The 16,315-nt window shown below is 49.8% G+C and overlaps 1 protein-coding gene across 1 annotated transcript in view; it reads right to left on the reverse strand.

Moving 5' to 3' along the window:
- Positions 1 to 548: 548 nt before the first annotated feature.
- Positions 549 to 16,315, reverse strand: part of LOC116793750 (ligand of Numb protein X 2-like) — a 29,933-nt gene continuing 14,166 nt past the window's right edge. The window contains 9 exon segments of the mRNA XM_032701819.1: positions 549 to 2,542; positions 2,545 to 2,630; positions 3,683 to 3,841; positions 7,849 to 8,059; positions 8,230 to 8,404; positions 9,446 to 9,631; positions 11,603 to 11,968; positions 13,322 to 13,518; positions 14,901 to 15,127. Of these exon segments, the coding sequence (XP_032557710.1) occupies positions 2,496 to 2,542; positions 2,545 to 2,630; positions 3,683 to 3,841; positions 7,849 to 8,059; positions 8,230 to 8,404; positions 9,446 to 9,631; positions 11,603 to 11,968; positions 13,322 to 13,518; positions 14,901 to 15,127 (1,654 nt within the window). The 3' untranslated portion in view covers positions 549 to 2,495.

The following is a 16,315-nucleotide window of genomic DNA, read 5'->3' on the forward strand; positions in this document are numbered from 1 at the left end:
GGCCTCTCCGGGGATAGGCAGAGCTGTTCCACAGCCTGTGGAGGTGACAGAAGCCTGCTGTAAACAGACTGAATTCCTGGTGGTCACTTCCCTCTGCTTCCCTCTGCACCAGGGAGATGGGGAATCCTGCAGGGATGGGGCACAGGGAGCTTCCTCCTGAGCTACTGAAGGAGCTGGACCTGGGTCCTGCACTGCTGAGAGCAGGGTGATGGTGCCAGGAGCAGCTAGGAAGTTAAGGTTTTAAATTGTTCTCTTATTTAAATAAGTAGAGATCAAATGCTTGCCCTTAATACCAGGGAAACAATCTTTGCTTGCACCAGGAAGCTGCTGCAGGTTTGCTGTTGTTGGATGTGGGGCTACGGTTGGTCAGTGTTGTTTTCCCAGCCCCAGGGTATTTCAGGATAGTCCAGCTCCTTTCCTGGGGGCTGTTTCCTGCTGCCCAGAGCCAGCTTCCTGGAGCAGTGTCTTGTTGAGGTCACCTATTCAGGGGGCATTAACTGATACACTGGAAAGAAAAGTGAAAACCACACCTATGACACATATTTTTGAGCAATATTACAATAATTTATAAAGTCATCAAAACAAATTCAACATCTATTAACAAGCTGATTTTTGAAACAACATTTAAATTATGAGGACATTTTGGTGAAGTTGAAGGCACCTTGGAAGGAGGTGGAGTAACAGTAAAATCCTTCTGCCGCTCCTGCTCCCTCCCATTGCCCAGCAGCTCTTCCTCCTGCCCGTCAGCTGCTGGTGCAGGCAGGAGGAATGGCCCTCTGTACACCAGTATTTACTGTTCCACCCCAGGCACAGGTTCTGCACATTGATTGGAAAGAGACAAAACATTGCTTCAGGTTTTCGTGTTCCTTTGTGTCCGAGCAAAGGTCGAGGAAGAGTTTTCCTGTGTGAATGATTTTGCTCTCAGCATTCAGGAGGAACAACAGGGAACCACGACTGTGCTGTCAGAGTTCCAGGGGTGTTTGTCAGCCAGAGGGAGGCTGTTGTGGGCTGGATCCCGAACTGTTGCTGTGTGCTGGCTCTGGGAATAGCCCTGCTGTGCCTGCCTGGAGCTCCAGCGCAGGCAGTGGGGGCCCTTTGTGTGCAGGGGCCAGGGCCAGCTCGGCAGCAGCCCCAGGGGCAGCCCCGCTCAGCCAGGGACGGGCTCCACCTGCAGGGGCACTGCAGGGAGTTCAGGGGACTCTTGATTCGTACAAAGCTGGTTCTGTAAAAGGTGCATCAGAGACAGCAGGAGAGGGGAGACCTCTCAGTGCAGCCCGGTTTGAGAAGGACCTGTCACTGCTCCTGCTCACTAAGGACCTGCTGGAAGAGGACGAGTTGCTTCAGGTGGAGCTTGAAAGGAGGAACGTGGCAGGCTGTCAGGACAACCCCCCCTGGCCCAGCTCCACCTCTGCAGGTACATCTTCCCTGTGCAGAGGGTGTGAACTGAAGCCAGGCCGGGCAGTGTCCTGGAGGGACTTTCTGCTGCCCTGGGCACAAAGTGGCCAAGGAGCAATGGCCCTTGGAACCTCCCTGGTCCAGGGAGTTGGTATTTGGCTCCAGCTGTGAGCGGGATGTGAACAGAACTGCAGGAGCAAATCTGCCCTGCCTGACCATGCAGGGGCTCCTCCCCCTGCCCCAACCCCGCCTTGGGCACTGGGATTGATAAGGGAAAGCCAGGCAGCTGAGAGAATCCCAGACAGCATGTGGGACACAGGGTGCTGGTTACAGCCTGTTTACTGAATCACCTGCCTTCTGTGGGAAAAGCTGCTTTATCAAGTCATAAAACCAGGGAAACTTCTCTGTGAGCCTTGCCATCGCCCTCTGCTAAAGTCACACTGTACAACATCACGTGTCAGTGAAACCACTTCTGCTGCTCCCTTTGACAGGGGTTCTTTAAGCAGTTTAAATTGTCCATTTGCAATAAATCAGTGGAGTTGGCAGGATCCTAAACCAGGATTTATGACAGGACCTTCGTACGGGTCAACACAGCCCCACCATCCTGCCCCAGCAGCTCTTCAGGTGCCAGCTCTGAGTTACCACTGTTTTTTTCAATGTATTAACACGTTCCTTGGGTTACTGAAACCTGAAAATATCAAGAGTGGGTCCCTGTCCCTACAGATTGATTTATTAGCAGCTCCTAAGAGCCACTGGTTTAACCTGATCAAAATAGGAAAAGGAAAGCTGAGCCCTAAAATCAAGGGAAGTGCCTGACCAGCCTCCAAGGCAGGTTGTGAGAAACGCTGGGAAGAGCTTCCTCTGCAACAGCAGCCTAAGGAGTTTTAATGAGCCTGGGAAGCCACAACTGTTGGATTAACTGTTCCTCGGAGTTCAACTGCCAGATCTGGTGACAACCTTGGCACAGGAAAATGTTTTCCACAGGAAGGAAGCAAAGAGTCCTCCCTGGCACTGCCCCGGGAGCAGGCCCCGGGTCCATGTGTCCCCCGTGGTGGCAGCTGGTCCCTGATCCTGCAGGCAGTGCTGGATGGTGTGAGCTGTCACACGAGGCTCCCTGGCCAGGACACCACTGTCAGGGTGACTTTTTGCGCTGCTCCTTCAGCATCGGGATCAGCTCTGCGTTGCTCATTCCGATGGCCGGGACTCCGTTCACGGCCACGATCTCGTCTCCACACCTGGGAGCACAGGACACGCTGGGCAGGCTGAGGGAACCCGGAATTGCAGCCCCAGGGTCAGATCACCCACCCTGAGCCGACGTCACCAACTCCTCCTGGGAGCAGCTTGTTCCCTTGTGAGTCCGATGGAAGAGAAAGGGAGGACACTGCTGGTGGCAGAGGGAATGGCCCCAGGAGCACGACCAGGGCAGGGACAGTAGAGGGAGAAGCTGCAAGGGCAGGTTTGTGCTGTCCCACACTCCTGAGCCAGGTCAGTGCTGCAGGTCAGGCATAGTCCCCCAGGGGAGGTGCTCTGCAGGCTGGAGCTGTACTGTCACCCTGCAGCTCAGGACAGCAGGGGCTGAGGGTCCTGTGGGATCTGCCCCTCTGGCATAGCAGCACCTCCAGAGGGCTGGGAGGTACTGGAACCTTACCCTGGCTCTGATGGGGAGACACATCCCTGTCCTGTCCTCCCACTCCCACTGAGCCCAGTTCTCCCACCACAGCTCTGGCCTCTCCCAGCTCTGAGGAGAGCAAAGCCTGGCTCCCTACACCCAAACCACAGCCCCTGCAAAGACCAGCCTCAGTCCTTCACAGTCCTGCACTTGCAGCCTGTGGGGAGCCAGTTCCTGCTTCCCAGGGATAGCACTGGGGCTCCTCCAGCTCCACTCCTCCCCTCTGGGATTTCTCACTCACAAACAGCTCAGCAAAGCTCCATTTAAGTTTCCTTTTGTTGCTTCTGTTGGGATACTTCTGGTCACCCAAGATTCTAGAACCTCCAAGATTCATCTCAAACATCCCCTTTCTACTTTTCCCTAATTACTCAATTAAGACCTTTACAGCCCTTTAAAACCTAACAGTTAATTCCTTTTCATTGCACCTTTATGGAGAAACCAAAACACTCCTTAATACAGGACTTGGTTTGTTACATGTTTGGCATCAGCATTAACTGTGCAGTTGAGTGTGTAGGAATTACAGTCATTAACTTTTAGCTGGGCTGGTCTCAAGGGGCAAAGGGAAAACCCCGGGACTGTTTGTGATGCCCCCCAGCCACCCGGGTAGTTCACACCTACTTGAGCTTCCTGTCCCGGAATGCAGGAGTGCCTGGCACGATGGTTTTGATGAAGAAGGGCTGGTTTCCTTTGCTCTCCTCAAAGCCCCCAACGATGCTGAAGCCCCAGCTCTCCAGGTTCCCTTTACTCAGGACAATGTCCTGGCAGAAGTGCAGGTAGCTGTGGCAGAAACAGAGAGAGCTGGTGAGAGCCTTTGAAGGAAAACTGCCTGACCAGAAGCTTCTGATTCCCCTCAGGGGAAGCAAATGGATCCAGCTATGTCACAGCCTCATTTTCTTCCAGGATTTGAGACACCCCTTTGCAGGGCTAATTCTAAAATCTGACCATGCCAGACCTTTAGACTCTTTTCTCAGTGTTGTCAGAGTTAAAGAGTTAACAGGAAATTCCCATTCTCTGGAGGGGTCTGTGACCTAAAAGACTCGGGAATACCTTCAAGAATTCTCCCAAGGAACACATGGCCCAGTGACAAACGCTAACGGTGAGCAGCAGCTACAGCCATGCAATTCCTGAGAGCAGGGCTTGCTGTCCCAGCTGTAAGGGCAGGCAGGCACAGGGTAGGCACAGGGCAGGCACAGGGCAGGCACTGAGCAGCTGTCCAGCCCTGGGGGAGGGCAAACCCAGGAGGCAGAGCTGCCTTTCCTCTGCCTGCCAGCTTGGAGCGTGGCCTGTCCTGAGGATGCAGGGTGGCTGTAAGCTGAGAGCTGCAAGGCCCGATTTTGGCTGCTGGCCGTGGAGGTTTGTCTCGTCAGGGAGCCTGGGATGCGATGTGAAGTGTTCAGCAGCACTTGCTGCCCAGGGTGGCACAGCAACACAAAGCCTTGGCCAGGCAGGGAGGGGTGGCAGGAGTGTCCCGTGTGCCTTGGCTGCCACTCAGGGCTTGGTGTGAAACTGCTGCTCCTCACCCCTGAGCTGTTCCAGCAGCTAAGCTTTTCCTAATAAACGTTTTTGCCTCGAGGGCTTCGCTGGAGCCGTTTGCAGAGGAGTTTCAGATTTCAAAAGCCTTCTCAGTTCACTTCTCACCCGGAGAAAGATCCAATTATCTACTTCAAACTGTTACTTAGGTAGGAGTTTTTCACACATAAACACACATAATCCAGCTCCAGTTTACTGATTCCTCCGTGGATTCCTTCCACAGGTACCACACAAGTGCAAAAACACAGCTCTGAGACACATCTGGGGCAGCGCAAATAAACAGCCCTGAGAGCAAGAGGGGCAAGTGCACAGAATGGAAATCAAAGCATCAGACATAAAGGCAGTTTGCTAGAAATCAGTTTTCAGTACAAAAGAAGAGGTTTTAGGAAGGGAAACATTAATTTAGTATTATGTAAAATGACTGTGGGAAAAGAATTGAGGACTTTAGGGAAGATGGAGGTGCCGGTTTTACGGTGCCAAGCCCGATGCTGAGCTGGCACTCCCTCCCCTTTGGGAGTTTGGAGTGTGCAGCTCCAGCAGGGCCCAGGCAGGAGCACCATGGTGGTGTGGGAAGAGCTCAGACTTCGTGGAGTTTGTCTTGGATAAACCAGGGAAGAAGGCAGGAGGAAAACTGCTTTTCCACCCCCAGGAGTTACCCATAAGCCACACTGTGCACAGTTACTGTTTTCAAGAGGCAAAGGTTTTACAGAGAAAAGATACATCAGTCTGTGACCTTGGTATTTCTGGTACCTTTAGGGTGCAGTGTTTAGGACACAGACCCCCTCCAAACCAGCATTTGAGATGGTACTTTGTACTGCCTATGGCTGGTATTGATTTAACGTAATACCATCAAGAAATCAAAGTTTCTATGCTCTATCTGTGACGAACAAGCAGCAGCAATAAATGGTAGTAAACCACTGGAACCCTCTCTGCCACCAGTTAATGCAAAGAATGGAGGGCAGTGAGTTTATGAGGACAGCAAGTTTGCATTACAAGATAAGAAATGCCAGCCCCTGGGTCAGCACAGCCAAGGAGCTGCTCCCCAGGGTCCCAAAGAGGGCACAGGACCAGGGCTGTCCTCTCTCTCTCTCTCCTAAAACCCACAGCAGTGCCTGGCACAGAACCCAGGCCAGGCTGCAGGGGCTCCACTGTCACAGCACATCCCCAGGAGTGCCCAGGTGGTAGCTTTTTGCAGAAACAGGGACCACAGATCAAGAATCAAAGCCTGAGTTAAGCACTGTGGGCTCAAGCGCTGCAACAACCAGATATACTTCCCTAGTTTGGGTTCAAACTAGAAAGAAATACATTCCTCTAGAAACAAAGGGATATTTCTGCTGGATCGGAGGAATAACTGAAAAAATAAAAGCTGAACAAACCAAAAATTGCACATGCAATAAGCATTAAACTCTCCACTGCACTGCAGCAGGTTCTGGCACACTGAGGCCCTTCAGCAGGGCAGCCCAAAGGAACAGGTGCCACTGCTGAGGACACAGGGGCAGTTTGGGCACACTGCAGGGGATTCCTGCAGTGCAGGGTCAGGGTGGCACACGTGTGGTCTGTGCAATGGGCTACTCTGCAGCACTGCAGGGCCAGTCCTGTCCCAGGGAAACCCAGCTCGGGGGGGTGACCCCAAACACGGCAGAGGGACACTGGAGGGATCCTCATTTCAGCTGCACCTCCCTGAAACCTGAAACCCCAGGTAGCATTGCCAGGGGACCAACAGTGGTGTCTGTGGGTCACCAGCCAGTTCCTACCAGGTCTGACTGCAGCACATGGGAAAAGGAGTGAGGAAGCACAGGAATTACAGCCCTTTTTATTGTTGGAAACAAGGAAGAAGATTTGAGTTCTTGAAATGAAATGACCTCACCACGTGCCTTCTGAAAACCCTCACAACCAGAACTGTACACAAGGACAGGGGCTGGAATTCAGGCTGGAGCAAAAGGAAGTGAAGAGCAGAAAGGGCACCTGAAATCCTGCTCCAGATCCAATCACAGTCAAAGGAAGGGGGGAAACATTAACACCAGCAGCAAAGAATATCAAGCAATGTATTAAATGGCAGGGAATGCCAGGAGACTCCTGAAATGAGGGTAGGTGACCCACGAGCAGAGAGGGACTCCAGTCCCTGGAGCAGAACAGGGTGTGGTGAAGCTGCAGGTCACCCACATCCAAAGAAACTGGGAAAAAGGAAGAAAGGAAGAAGTACAGCCAGGTTCTGTCTTGCTCTAGTGCTGCAGGAGCACCCCTGAGGAACACACAGGCAGCATCTGAGGGTTTGTGCTCCAGTTTGGGCTCAGCTCAGGGCTGCTTCCCACTAGACCTGCCCAGCACAGACAGGGATTCCTGGGAGAGCAGAGGGGATGGAAGGAGAGTGCTGAGTACAGGCCAAGTTACAGTCACTCCAGACACAAAAGCCCTTCCTTGGGCTGGTTTGTTCAGCATTTACAGGCTGCTAAGTAACTCAGAGGTAACACAACAGAGCCTTTGTCAAGTGTTTCTTCTTTCAGGTGCCTCAGGAAACAAGGCTGTAAATAATCCAGGCTTCCCACAGAAGGGTTTGGCTTTACTCTTCCATGTGCATCTCCTGCACAATCCTCCTCCAGTCACTGGGATGACAACAGGCTCTGCCTTTCACAGCTCAGTTGATTTTGGTGCAACTGCACAAGTGAGCAAACCAGACTTTCACCTTTCCAGGAAGTCTTAGTGCTGTCACCTGGAACATCCCGTGATGCTGCTAAAAGCTGTGCTCAATCTGTGCTCCAAAGCCTTGCAGCAGGAAAACTCAGCTATTCAGAATCATTTCTGCTTCATGCTAAAGATGACACAATTACAACAGCCAAGAAGAATAGACTGAAAGAACGTCTGCCCCTAAGTGAGATGAGCAGATTAGAAACTACCAAAGAGCTCTGGGATCTGGCTTGTGTGAGGAGATCTAGAAGGGGAATTCAGTTAATACCTGGACAGGGACTGGATCAAACACTGACTATTTCTCTTTGAAAAAAGGGGGTTCAGGAGCTTCTACCACACTGTCCCACAGGAATGGGGTAATGATGGGTCACACCATAAAAGCCGTGGAAGTTTCTTATGCATTCATTGCACTGTGATCTCATTGGCAAACAAGGCTTCCCACTGCCTCACAGCTAAATGAGAATGCCAGCAATGCTTCCAAGGTAGTCAACAAAGCAATTAATTCCCAGTGTTTGAGTGAAAGTCAGGCCTGTGATTACCCACTCTGCACAGCCACTGAACACACATACCTGGGCAGTCCCAGCCATGTGATCCAGAGGGGGGACCAGCTGAATCCCTGCTCCCTGATGTCCAGGGGTGCCTCTGGCGAGTTGAGGGAAAGGATTTCCAAGGCTTTCAGTGTGACTGAGTGGGAAGCAGCATTAGATTTCAGTGCTGCCACAGCTTCATAATAGTTCAGATGAGTCAAATCAATGCCATTGATGCTCAAAAGTACGTCTCCTGTTGATGAAATAAAAAGGGACTATTATAGACCTTCTGCTTCAAAGCCCATTTCTGCCTCAAGGTGTCATGTGGAATCCTGTTTCCAGCCTCACTTTGGTGTCCAAGTCCAACTTTCACTGAAAAAACCCCCATTTCCAAAAGGATAAAGGATCCCAGAGCCTTCTTACCTCTCTTGATTCTGCCATCCCTGAAGAGGCACCCGATGGGCTGCACACTCGTTACATAAATAGGGAGTTTGTTTTTGTTATCCCTTCCACCTCCAATTGTTATTCCTAAAGATTCCTTTGGTTCCTTTTTGATTGCGACTGTCTTTTCATGAGTTGCATATCCCTGAGGTAAATCCTACAAAGGAATGACAGCACAAAATGCAGCTTCAGTAATGTAATCAACACGAAACCAGACCTGGGAGATAACCACAGAACATTTATCTGTTATCCAGAACATTCCAGCAGTGTTGCTGGGTGGCAAAGTCAGCTCCCCATGTCTTTGCTCTGGGTGGAAATACAGAGTAGTGATTCCCCGGTGAGCCAGCAGGGCCAGGGCAGTGCTGTCCTGGTGTTCCCACATCCATTTTGCTGTGGACATGCTCCCTGAGGAAGATAATTTTATACTGAGGAAAAGCTTTGAACTCATTTCAAGGCCATTCCTATCAAGCAATCAAGCTCTGACTAAGTGTTGAGGTTGCAGTGAGAGCACACATAAGAGCACAGGCTGTACAAACAGTATGGAAATGTTCCTGCAGGATTAAATCAAGGAACCACACTCCCTATGACACTACGGGACTCAGGGACACTCAAACACACAAGCCTAAGCACATGCAGCAAGTTTTCTCACCCAACTGGAAGTTCTAAACAGAGTAACTCTCTCCTGGTACACCAGGCTGGTGATTCTCCTCTGGCTCATGGTGCCTTCTGTGTTGCACAAACACACACTGCAGCCCCAGAGCACCAGTGTCCTCTGGGGTTCTGCTCCTGCACCATAAAGGCCTCTGCCCCACACCAGCATCACCTGGGTCAGTGCAACACCCCGAACATGTGGGGCTTGGGGTGTGGAGAAGCAAGTCTCGAGCAACACATGAATGGTAAATTCCTCATTGCCCTTTCCAGACAAGAAAGGACCACCAGACAAAAAAACCAGTTCTGCATCCACATGAGAGACACTTGAAGAAATTTTGACACCTTTTTCCCTTAAAATGATGTTTCCCAGTAGATGACAAACTGGTTCTCCAATACCAAAAGCCACAAACCTGCTGCTTTTCAACAAGTCAAGTAGCAATGGAGCTGCTGCTCAGCCTTACAGGATAAGTCAGCACTGCAGAGCAAACACAGCCCCTCTGCTGGGCCAGGAACAAGCAGCCCTTCTGCCCTCCTTTGCCAGCCTGACCTTCTGGTAGGTGGATTTCCGTCTGTAGTGGTTCTGGTCCGGCCGCCTCCGGTGGTGGATGGGGCTGCCCCCACTGCTGCTGCTGCTGCTGCTGCTGCTGTTGGAGGAGCTGCCATCCTCTGCTGGCTCTGGCAGCTGCACCCCGGGCTGCCTCAGGATCACAAAGTTCACTCTGGATTCAGTGGTCTGCCAGGAGAAACCAAGAGTGTAAATAAACAGAGAGAAAAATAAATGAGCAGTTAGGGACAGCCCCTGCTATTCTCCTGGGAAAGAGAAGGGTTGGCATTGAACCCCACAGAGTGTGGAACAGCTCCTTGACATGCTGCAAAGTCTTTTGTGAAGAGCCAGGGAATGCTGTCGGAAGAAGAGAAGGATTGGCAAACACTAGCCAGAAGGAACAGGAGGAGAGGCAGGCTTCACTCATCCCCCCTCTCCAACAAATGCCAAGCAAGAGAAGGTGGAAAGGGATGATTAACTCTCCACTTGAGTACAAATAGCCAAAATGACATATTGTGTTGTGATCCAAGGTGAGCAGAGCTGGAACACTGACTGGGCCACACCATTGCCGTGACGAGCACTGGAGGCTTTCCTTTCATTGTAAAGAAACTTCTTCAAGCTCTTTCTCTCCCAGCCTGTGCTCTCCATTGTTCCACATCTCCCAGCCATTTTTCCCCCAGAGTACCTGAAGACACGACCTCTGCTCTGAGTCTGCTGCCAGTTAAACACTTAACCAGCTGTATGTCTGGCCTTGGCAGAACTACAGGGGAAGTCCTCACTATTGTTACTGCTCTTCTGGTTTGGTTTGTTCTTTCAGATCACTTGACAAACCCTTATTGGGAAGGACTCCACTGGGGTAGGGCAGATGTGCTCCCTTGGGTGTTTCCTGCAGGGTATGACAGAAATACAGTTGCTGCTTCACTTCTTGCCACAGAAGGACCCCATTTCCCTGCTGCCACAGCACGTGGGCAGCAGGGAATTCCCTGGCCTTGGAAGAGGGACTTTTTAAGTTACATTTAACCAAGAATTGGAGTTAGCCCTCAGAAGAACAGATAACGTTTGGAAAACTGTCACAGTTTTACACAAATATTACTTCAAAGGATTCAATCCCCAAACCTAATGAAGCCAGTTCTGAGACTTCGGTTACTGGTTCCAGTAGGATGAGACAGAGTTCCTCTTCTGGGAACTGTGTGTCCACATTGCGACAGAAATACAGCAGCACTTGTGGGATGCAAACAAGTTCTAAGAGGCCATAGAATGGAATCATATTTAACATGAAAAGGGATCTCAGCAGTGGAACTATTCCCTTTCCCTTCTTTTCTCCCATGCACTGTGCTCCTCTGATTGCCAGGAAGAGAACTGGTTCTCCCTCAGCACTGACCTCACATCCTTTTGGGATATAAACAGTGTGATGAGATGTATTGTGTCAAGATCCTCAGATAAAAACTCAAACTGGAGGTAGTTGCCTAGGAGATAAAGAACTTAAACTGATCTATGTGATATCTGCTGCACACGAGCAACCCTTAATCCTTTCACCAAAATTCCTTGCCCATGCTTTCCCCAAAACATTTGGCATGCTGCAACAGCAGCAATTCCTAATTGTACAGGGGAAGACCACCCCTCTACCCATTTAGCATCTTGGAATGTTTTCAGTCTGGGGGGCCCCAGGTTGTTTTCTAGACTCTTCCTAAATACAGGGAAAATGGGGAGAAAGGGCTTCAAATCAGCCCGAAGGGTTTTGTTCTGTGCTGCCAGCCCATCACAGCTCCCAACAAGCACCTTCCCTCTGTTTGAATCACATAGGGCTGTTCTGATCCCTGCTCTGTGAATCCACACAGTGCAGACAACATTCCCTCTGCAGGAAAGGCTGCAAACAGCACCAAGGAGATCCAATCACCTCAGATGAACCACTGAGCCATGAGCCACTGCCTGGCCCCAGAGCTGTCACAGTGACTCACAGTGATACCCACTCTTCATGTTTGTCTTCATGTGGAAGTGGTGATCCCACACATCCGCAGGGAAGTCACTTTCCCAAAGAGATATTTGAAGGAATGCAGGTTGCTCCTGGGTGTTCTGCCAGCCTTTGGGTCAGAACAGGAGCCCTGCCATCAGCCAAAGAGCTGCAGAGCATTCCCATCCACATCTTACACCTGAGCTCACCTGGATGATCTGTGCTGCGGCCTCAGGTGTCCCTTGCCTCAGATCCTGCCCATTTATTGACAGCACTCTGTCATTCCGACTCAGCCTCCCGTTTTTGGCTGCCAAACCTCCCTCTAAGAGATCCAGAATAAAAATCCCAGCCTCGTCAGTCTTCCTGATCAGTTTGATTCCCAGGGGTTCGGAGCGGTCTCTCTTGATCAAGGTGACGTGGATCACTTCCCGGTTTGCAGAACTGGAATCCTGCTGTGCAGTCTTGTTGGAAAAGCCCTTCTCCTGCAGGACCATGAGGTGGAGAACAGGGCCTGGGTGGCGCAGGAAGGAGACAGCCTGGCAGTGAGTCACACTGCTGATGTTGACACCATTCACCTGAGAGACAAACACAGCACAGGCTCTAATCAGGATCCACGGAATTTGGGCTCTGTGCACAGGGTAGGACATCACTCAGCTGGAGCAGGATGTCAAACGCCCTGTGCAAGGCTCTGACTGCAGCAGCTGCTTCTGAGGCACATCAGAGAGCAGTTTTCTCAAAAAGAATGAAGCTGCAGATGAAGTTAGACTGTAATTGCTGATGATTAACTGAGGGCAGGGAGAGATAGGACACCTCACATACCAACAAACCTGACACTGCAAAGTGTTCAGTCATTCCTTCTATCCCTTGGCAACTTTCCCTTAACTTCCAGCCTTCAGTACAGACTTGGAAAAGGCTCAAATTGAAGGCTGCCTATCCTCCCTTTTAAGCTGAGGAGTGGTCCACAAGCTTCTGGAATCACCTGGCTAATGATGCTGTTACCAAGGTAACTCTGAGAGTTCTCACTTTGTCAGTTGTCACGTAAGACTCTGTGCAGTCTTTTGGGACTAAGTGTGGGGACCTGCCCTATTAGCAGCCTAGCTGAGACTGAGACATGTACAATCCCACTGGATAACAGAGAAGTTATCCCACTGGTCTCCCTAAGGAACCAGGTCAGAGATGGGATCAGCCACTTGTGCATGTGGGGCTGCCACTCCTTCATGGAACCACAGTCATGGAATATCCTGAGCTGGAAGGGACCCACGAGGATTATCCAGTCCAACTCCTGGCCCTGTCCAGGACCATCCCCAGGAGTCCCACCGTGTGTGGGCATCAGGAAGGATCCCACAGGACAGTGAGGTCCTCGTGGCCTGTCAAATGCCTGGGCAGCCATGGCTGGAGGTGTCTCCTCCCTGCTGCACAAAGCTGGTGTCCCCTTGGTCCCCCACTGCCACACAGGTGACTAACTTGGGAACTCCCCTGGCTGTGGGCTGGTGCTCTGCATTGCTCACATCACATGTCTAATGCTCACTTCACTCATAAGGTCACTTTGGACCTGCCCATGGAGAACATGTAGCTTAAGCAACATGGGAGAACAAGCAATTATGAGACTTCCTGACTAGAGCGTCGCCCTTTGGAGAGAAACAGAGCTACTGAGTGAAAATTACCAGATAGAAATCTTCCACTTTATCCAAAATGGTCTAAATTTAGACCATCAAATATGCAAGGGAAATATGAGTGTGCCTGTAAGGAGCCACAAAAGTCTGCTCCTCAGCCCCAGCAGATACACAGTGCTGCTGACACACAGGTCTGATTAGTGCTTTAAAACCCTCAGCTGTGGAAATTTCCCAGTTTTTCCTGGCAGCTCTCCTCCCTCAGCCCTCATGTCAAGTCAGGAGTAGCAATGGCACTACCAGTGGGGTTTTTCCTACCTCCAGAATATGGTCCCCAGGTGCTATTCTCCCATCTGCAGCAATCACAGAGTCCCTCAGCACTTCCTGAACAACAATGTTCCCCAGTGGGGTGTCTTTACCCCCCACGATCCTTATCCCCAGCTCCTCCTCCAGGTCTTCTCGGTGGATTTCAATGGTGGTGGTTTCAGCCACAAGACTCGTTCTGTGAGGGAGGTCTGCTCGAGGAAAGTGAAGAGAAAAAACAACACATTCATAGAATTTTCCTTCTTGTAGCACCACAAGATTCATACCCCTGGCAGGCTGTGTTCAAAGCCTGGAGGGAAAGCAGCTATCAGGAGACAAAAGGTCAGATGAAAGGCTTAAAAACCCTCTGTTTCTTTACAGTTCCTCCAGAACTTCCCGTTTTCTCCTAGCTTATGTTGGATTCAAACTCTTTATTATTATGGCTTGAGTTCTATTAAAGGGCATTCAGTATGTTTTGGCTACTCTTTAGAGGTGTATTTTCCTCCTGCGACAGCTGTCTTGCTAGAAGCACACACATAGCAAATTCCAATTTCCATGATGCCCATTAGGGAAGGGGACTACCCAGTAATTACTGCTCTGCTGCTGCAGTGACTTTACCATAGGCACCTCATCGCAACTTCCTTCCTCTAATTTCCTCTGCTCCTCTTTTCCCAGCCCCCCTGTAAAACAGGAGTCATGTTTGGCTATTTCCCAGCATCCTGAGGATGAAGCAATGCCTCACTTTGAAGATGAGAGTAGTTGTTAGCAGGTCCTATTGAATCTCCCAGCACTGGGCCGTTCAGGCAGCCCAGCACGGACACAGCCCAGCACGGACACAGCCCAGAGCGCTGCTTGGCAGGGTGAAGGGCACTTGTCACCAAACCTGCTCCAAGTGCACTTGAGGAGAAGCCAAGAGAGAAGTGAACTGACCTGTGCGTTACCTCTGTCCCAGGCACAGCAGTTGTCAGCTCCAGCTCACTTGGAAGCTGAGACTAACTTTGAAAGAGGCACTGGGATTTCCATGCTGCTGCTTCCTAACAGGGCTTGAGACAAGCGGTGCTACACTGAAGTGGAGATGGTTATTTTATCTGCAAGGCTTTCAGAACTGACTATTAATCCAAACCCTAACTTATGCTGTAAAAACACACTCACTGCACACCATTAGGGAGGGACTGACCAGGAATATACAGGAAACTGTATATTTAATTTTCCTAACGAGATTAAAAAGAACCTGGAACAGTTCCTAGTTACTAATTATTTGGCTCCACGTTCACACGGACAGGGACTGCCTTTGTTTCTGCAAAGAATTCTGCAAATACTCGCTGCTGTCTAACAGAGGCTCTCCAAATTGTTTTGCTCAGTTCTGTGCTTGTGAGCAGATCCTGCCACCCCTGATGCACATGAACACATCTCCCTTCTGCTCAAGGACAAGCTGAGCAAAGAGATTACTCTGATGGCTGCTAATGGCTGAATAGCACTGAGGATGTCTGAGAGTGTCAGGGACACTTTAGAAACTGAACTGTCTGAGATAATTACCTCATTTTTATGTTATAAAAGATAAATACATAATTACACTTGTGTATCAAACTCTCACCTTCTTCAGTCTCCTCAAAAGCTGGATTAACCAGCCCAGGCTCAGCAGTCCCCAGTGACACCACAGCAGCTCCAGAGCTTTCTGCCACAAGTGATGAGCCTCCACCTGGTACCTCTGCATCCTTGGGTGTGTTTGTCTCCCTCTTGGTGGGAGGATCTTCCTTCCCTTTGGAAATGGGATTCTTTTTCCTCTGTAGTTCAGATTTGTATTTCTTGAACCCAGGACACCTGGAGAGAGATTGTCAGGGTCTGTCAGTGCTGTCTCTGCCTGGATGACCTGGCACATGCAAGCTCTGGCTGAAAAATGTATGTTCCAGATCTCACCAGCTGCAATGCTGGTAGCACAGATGCTAAAACTTATTCTCATTTGACCTTCAGCTTCCACCTGTACTAATATCAACTTAAGAGCAGGCTTGCTGTATCACTACTTTCAAAATTATTAAGCAGATTATTTTAAGAAGGAGAACATAATAGGAATGGGAGTCTCCCTTGCTAAATATTTACCTGGCAAACACTCCACGAAGAGAACAATACTTAAAATATAAGCAAATACTCAGCTCTGACGTTTCAGAGATGACTATGAACTGTATCTTTATGCAAAGAAGGTGGCTCAAGTTTCAAGCTGGGCCTTGAATTAGGCTTTGTTTTTAGCACACAAGAGCAGCAAGGGAGGCTTGTGCATTTTGTTTTGTGGAATGAGCCCTGCCCCTCAGACACACTCCATGCAGTTGATGCCTCTGCCTCAATGAGAGCAATTTAGAGTTTCTGATCCCATTGGGTGCTCCCCACACAGAAGTAATTCTCCATCCAAAACATTCCCTGTGCTCAGATACATCACAATCAGCCTCTCTCAGCACAAGGGGTGAGGAAGAAAAAGCTCTTTTATCGTGAGTCCTTATACAAAAGGTGATGAGTGAGGAGGGTGGTGAATGCAAAATCATCACTTTCAGAGACATGGGTAGTATTGGGTGTTTACCACTCACTTTTCAAATTAAACTTGACTATTTACATTCTGGCTAAACAAGTCTCACCTCAGTATTACTTCCTCTGGTTTATTCCTACTCATTTATTCTCCAACCCTGAAATTTAATGACAGGAGCTGATTGATCCACTTGTGCCCTCTTTAGATGGCAAGAAACAAATTCATTTTGCAAATGGCAGAGAAATCCCCTGAGAAAATAAGTTTTTAGACACTTCTTATTTCCTTAAATCTTCTGCTATCAGTTAATCTCGCTTAAAACTGAAAAATAGGAACACCCAAATCCCAGGGTGAGTTTTTAACCCGTTTCTTTCCTCCCCATTTTTCAGTGTGACTACAGCCACAGCCCAGGTGAAACAGTTTCACTTCCTAGAATACACCCCTCAAGGGAGATACAAACAACTATGAAGTGTATAGAGAATGATACAGTTTCCAGA

Source organism: Chiroxiphia lanceolata, chromosome 14 (assembly GCF_009829145.1).
Source record: "Chiroxiphia lanceolata isolate bChiLan1 chromosome 14, bChiLan1.pri, whole genome shotgun sequence".
Classification (NCBI taxonomy): domain Eukaryota; kingdom Metazoa; phylum Chordata; class Aves; order Passeriformes; family Pipridae; genus Chiroxiphia; species Chiroxiphia lanceolata.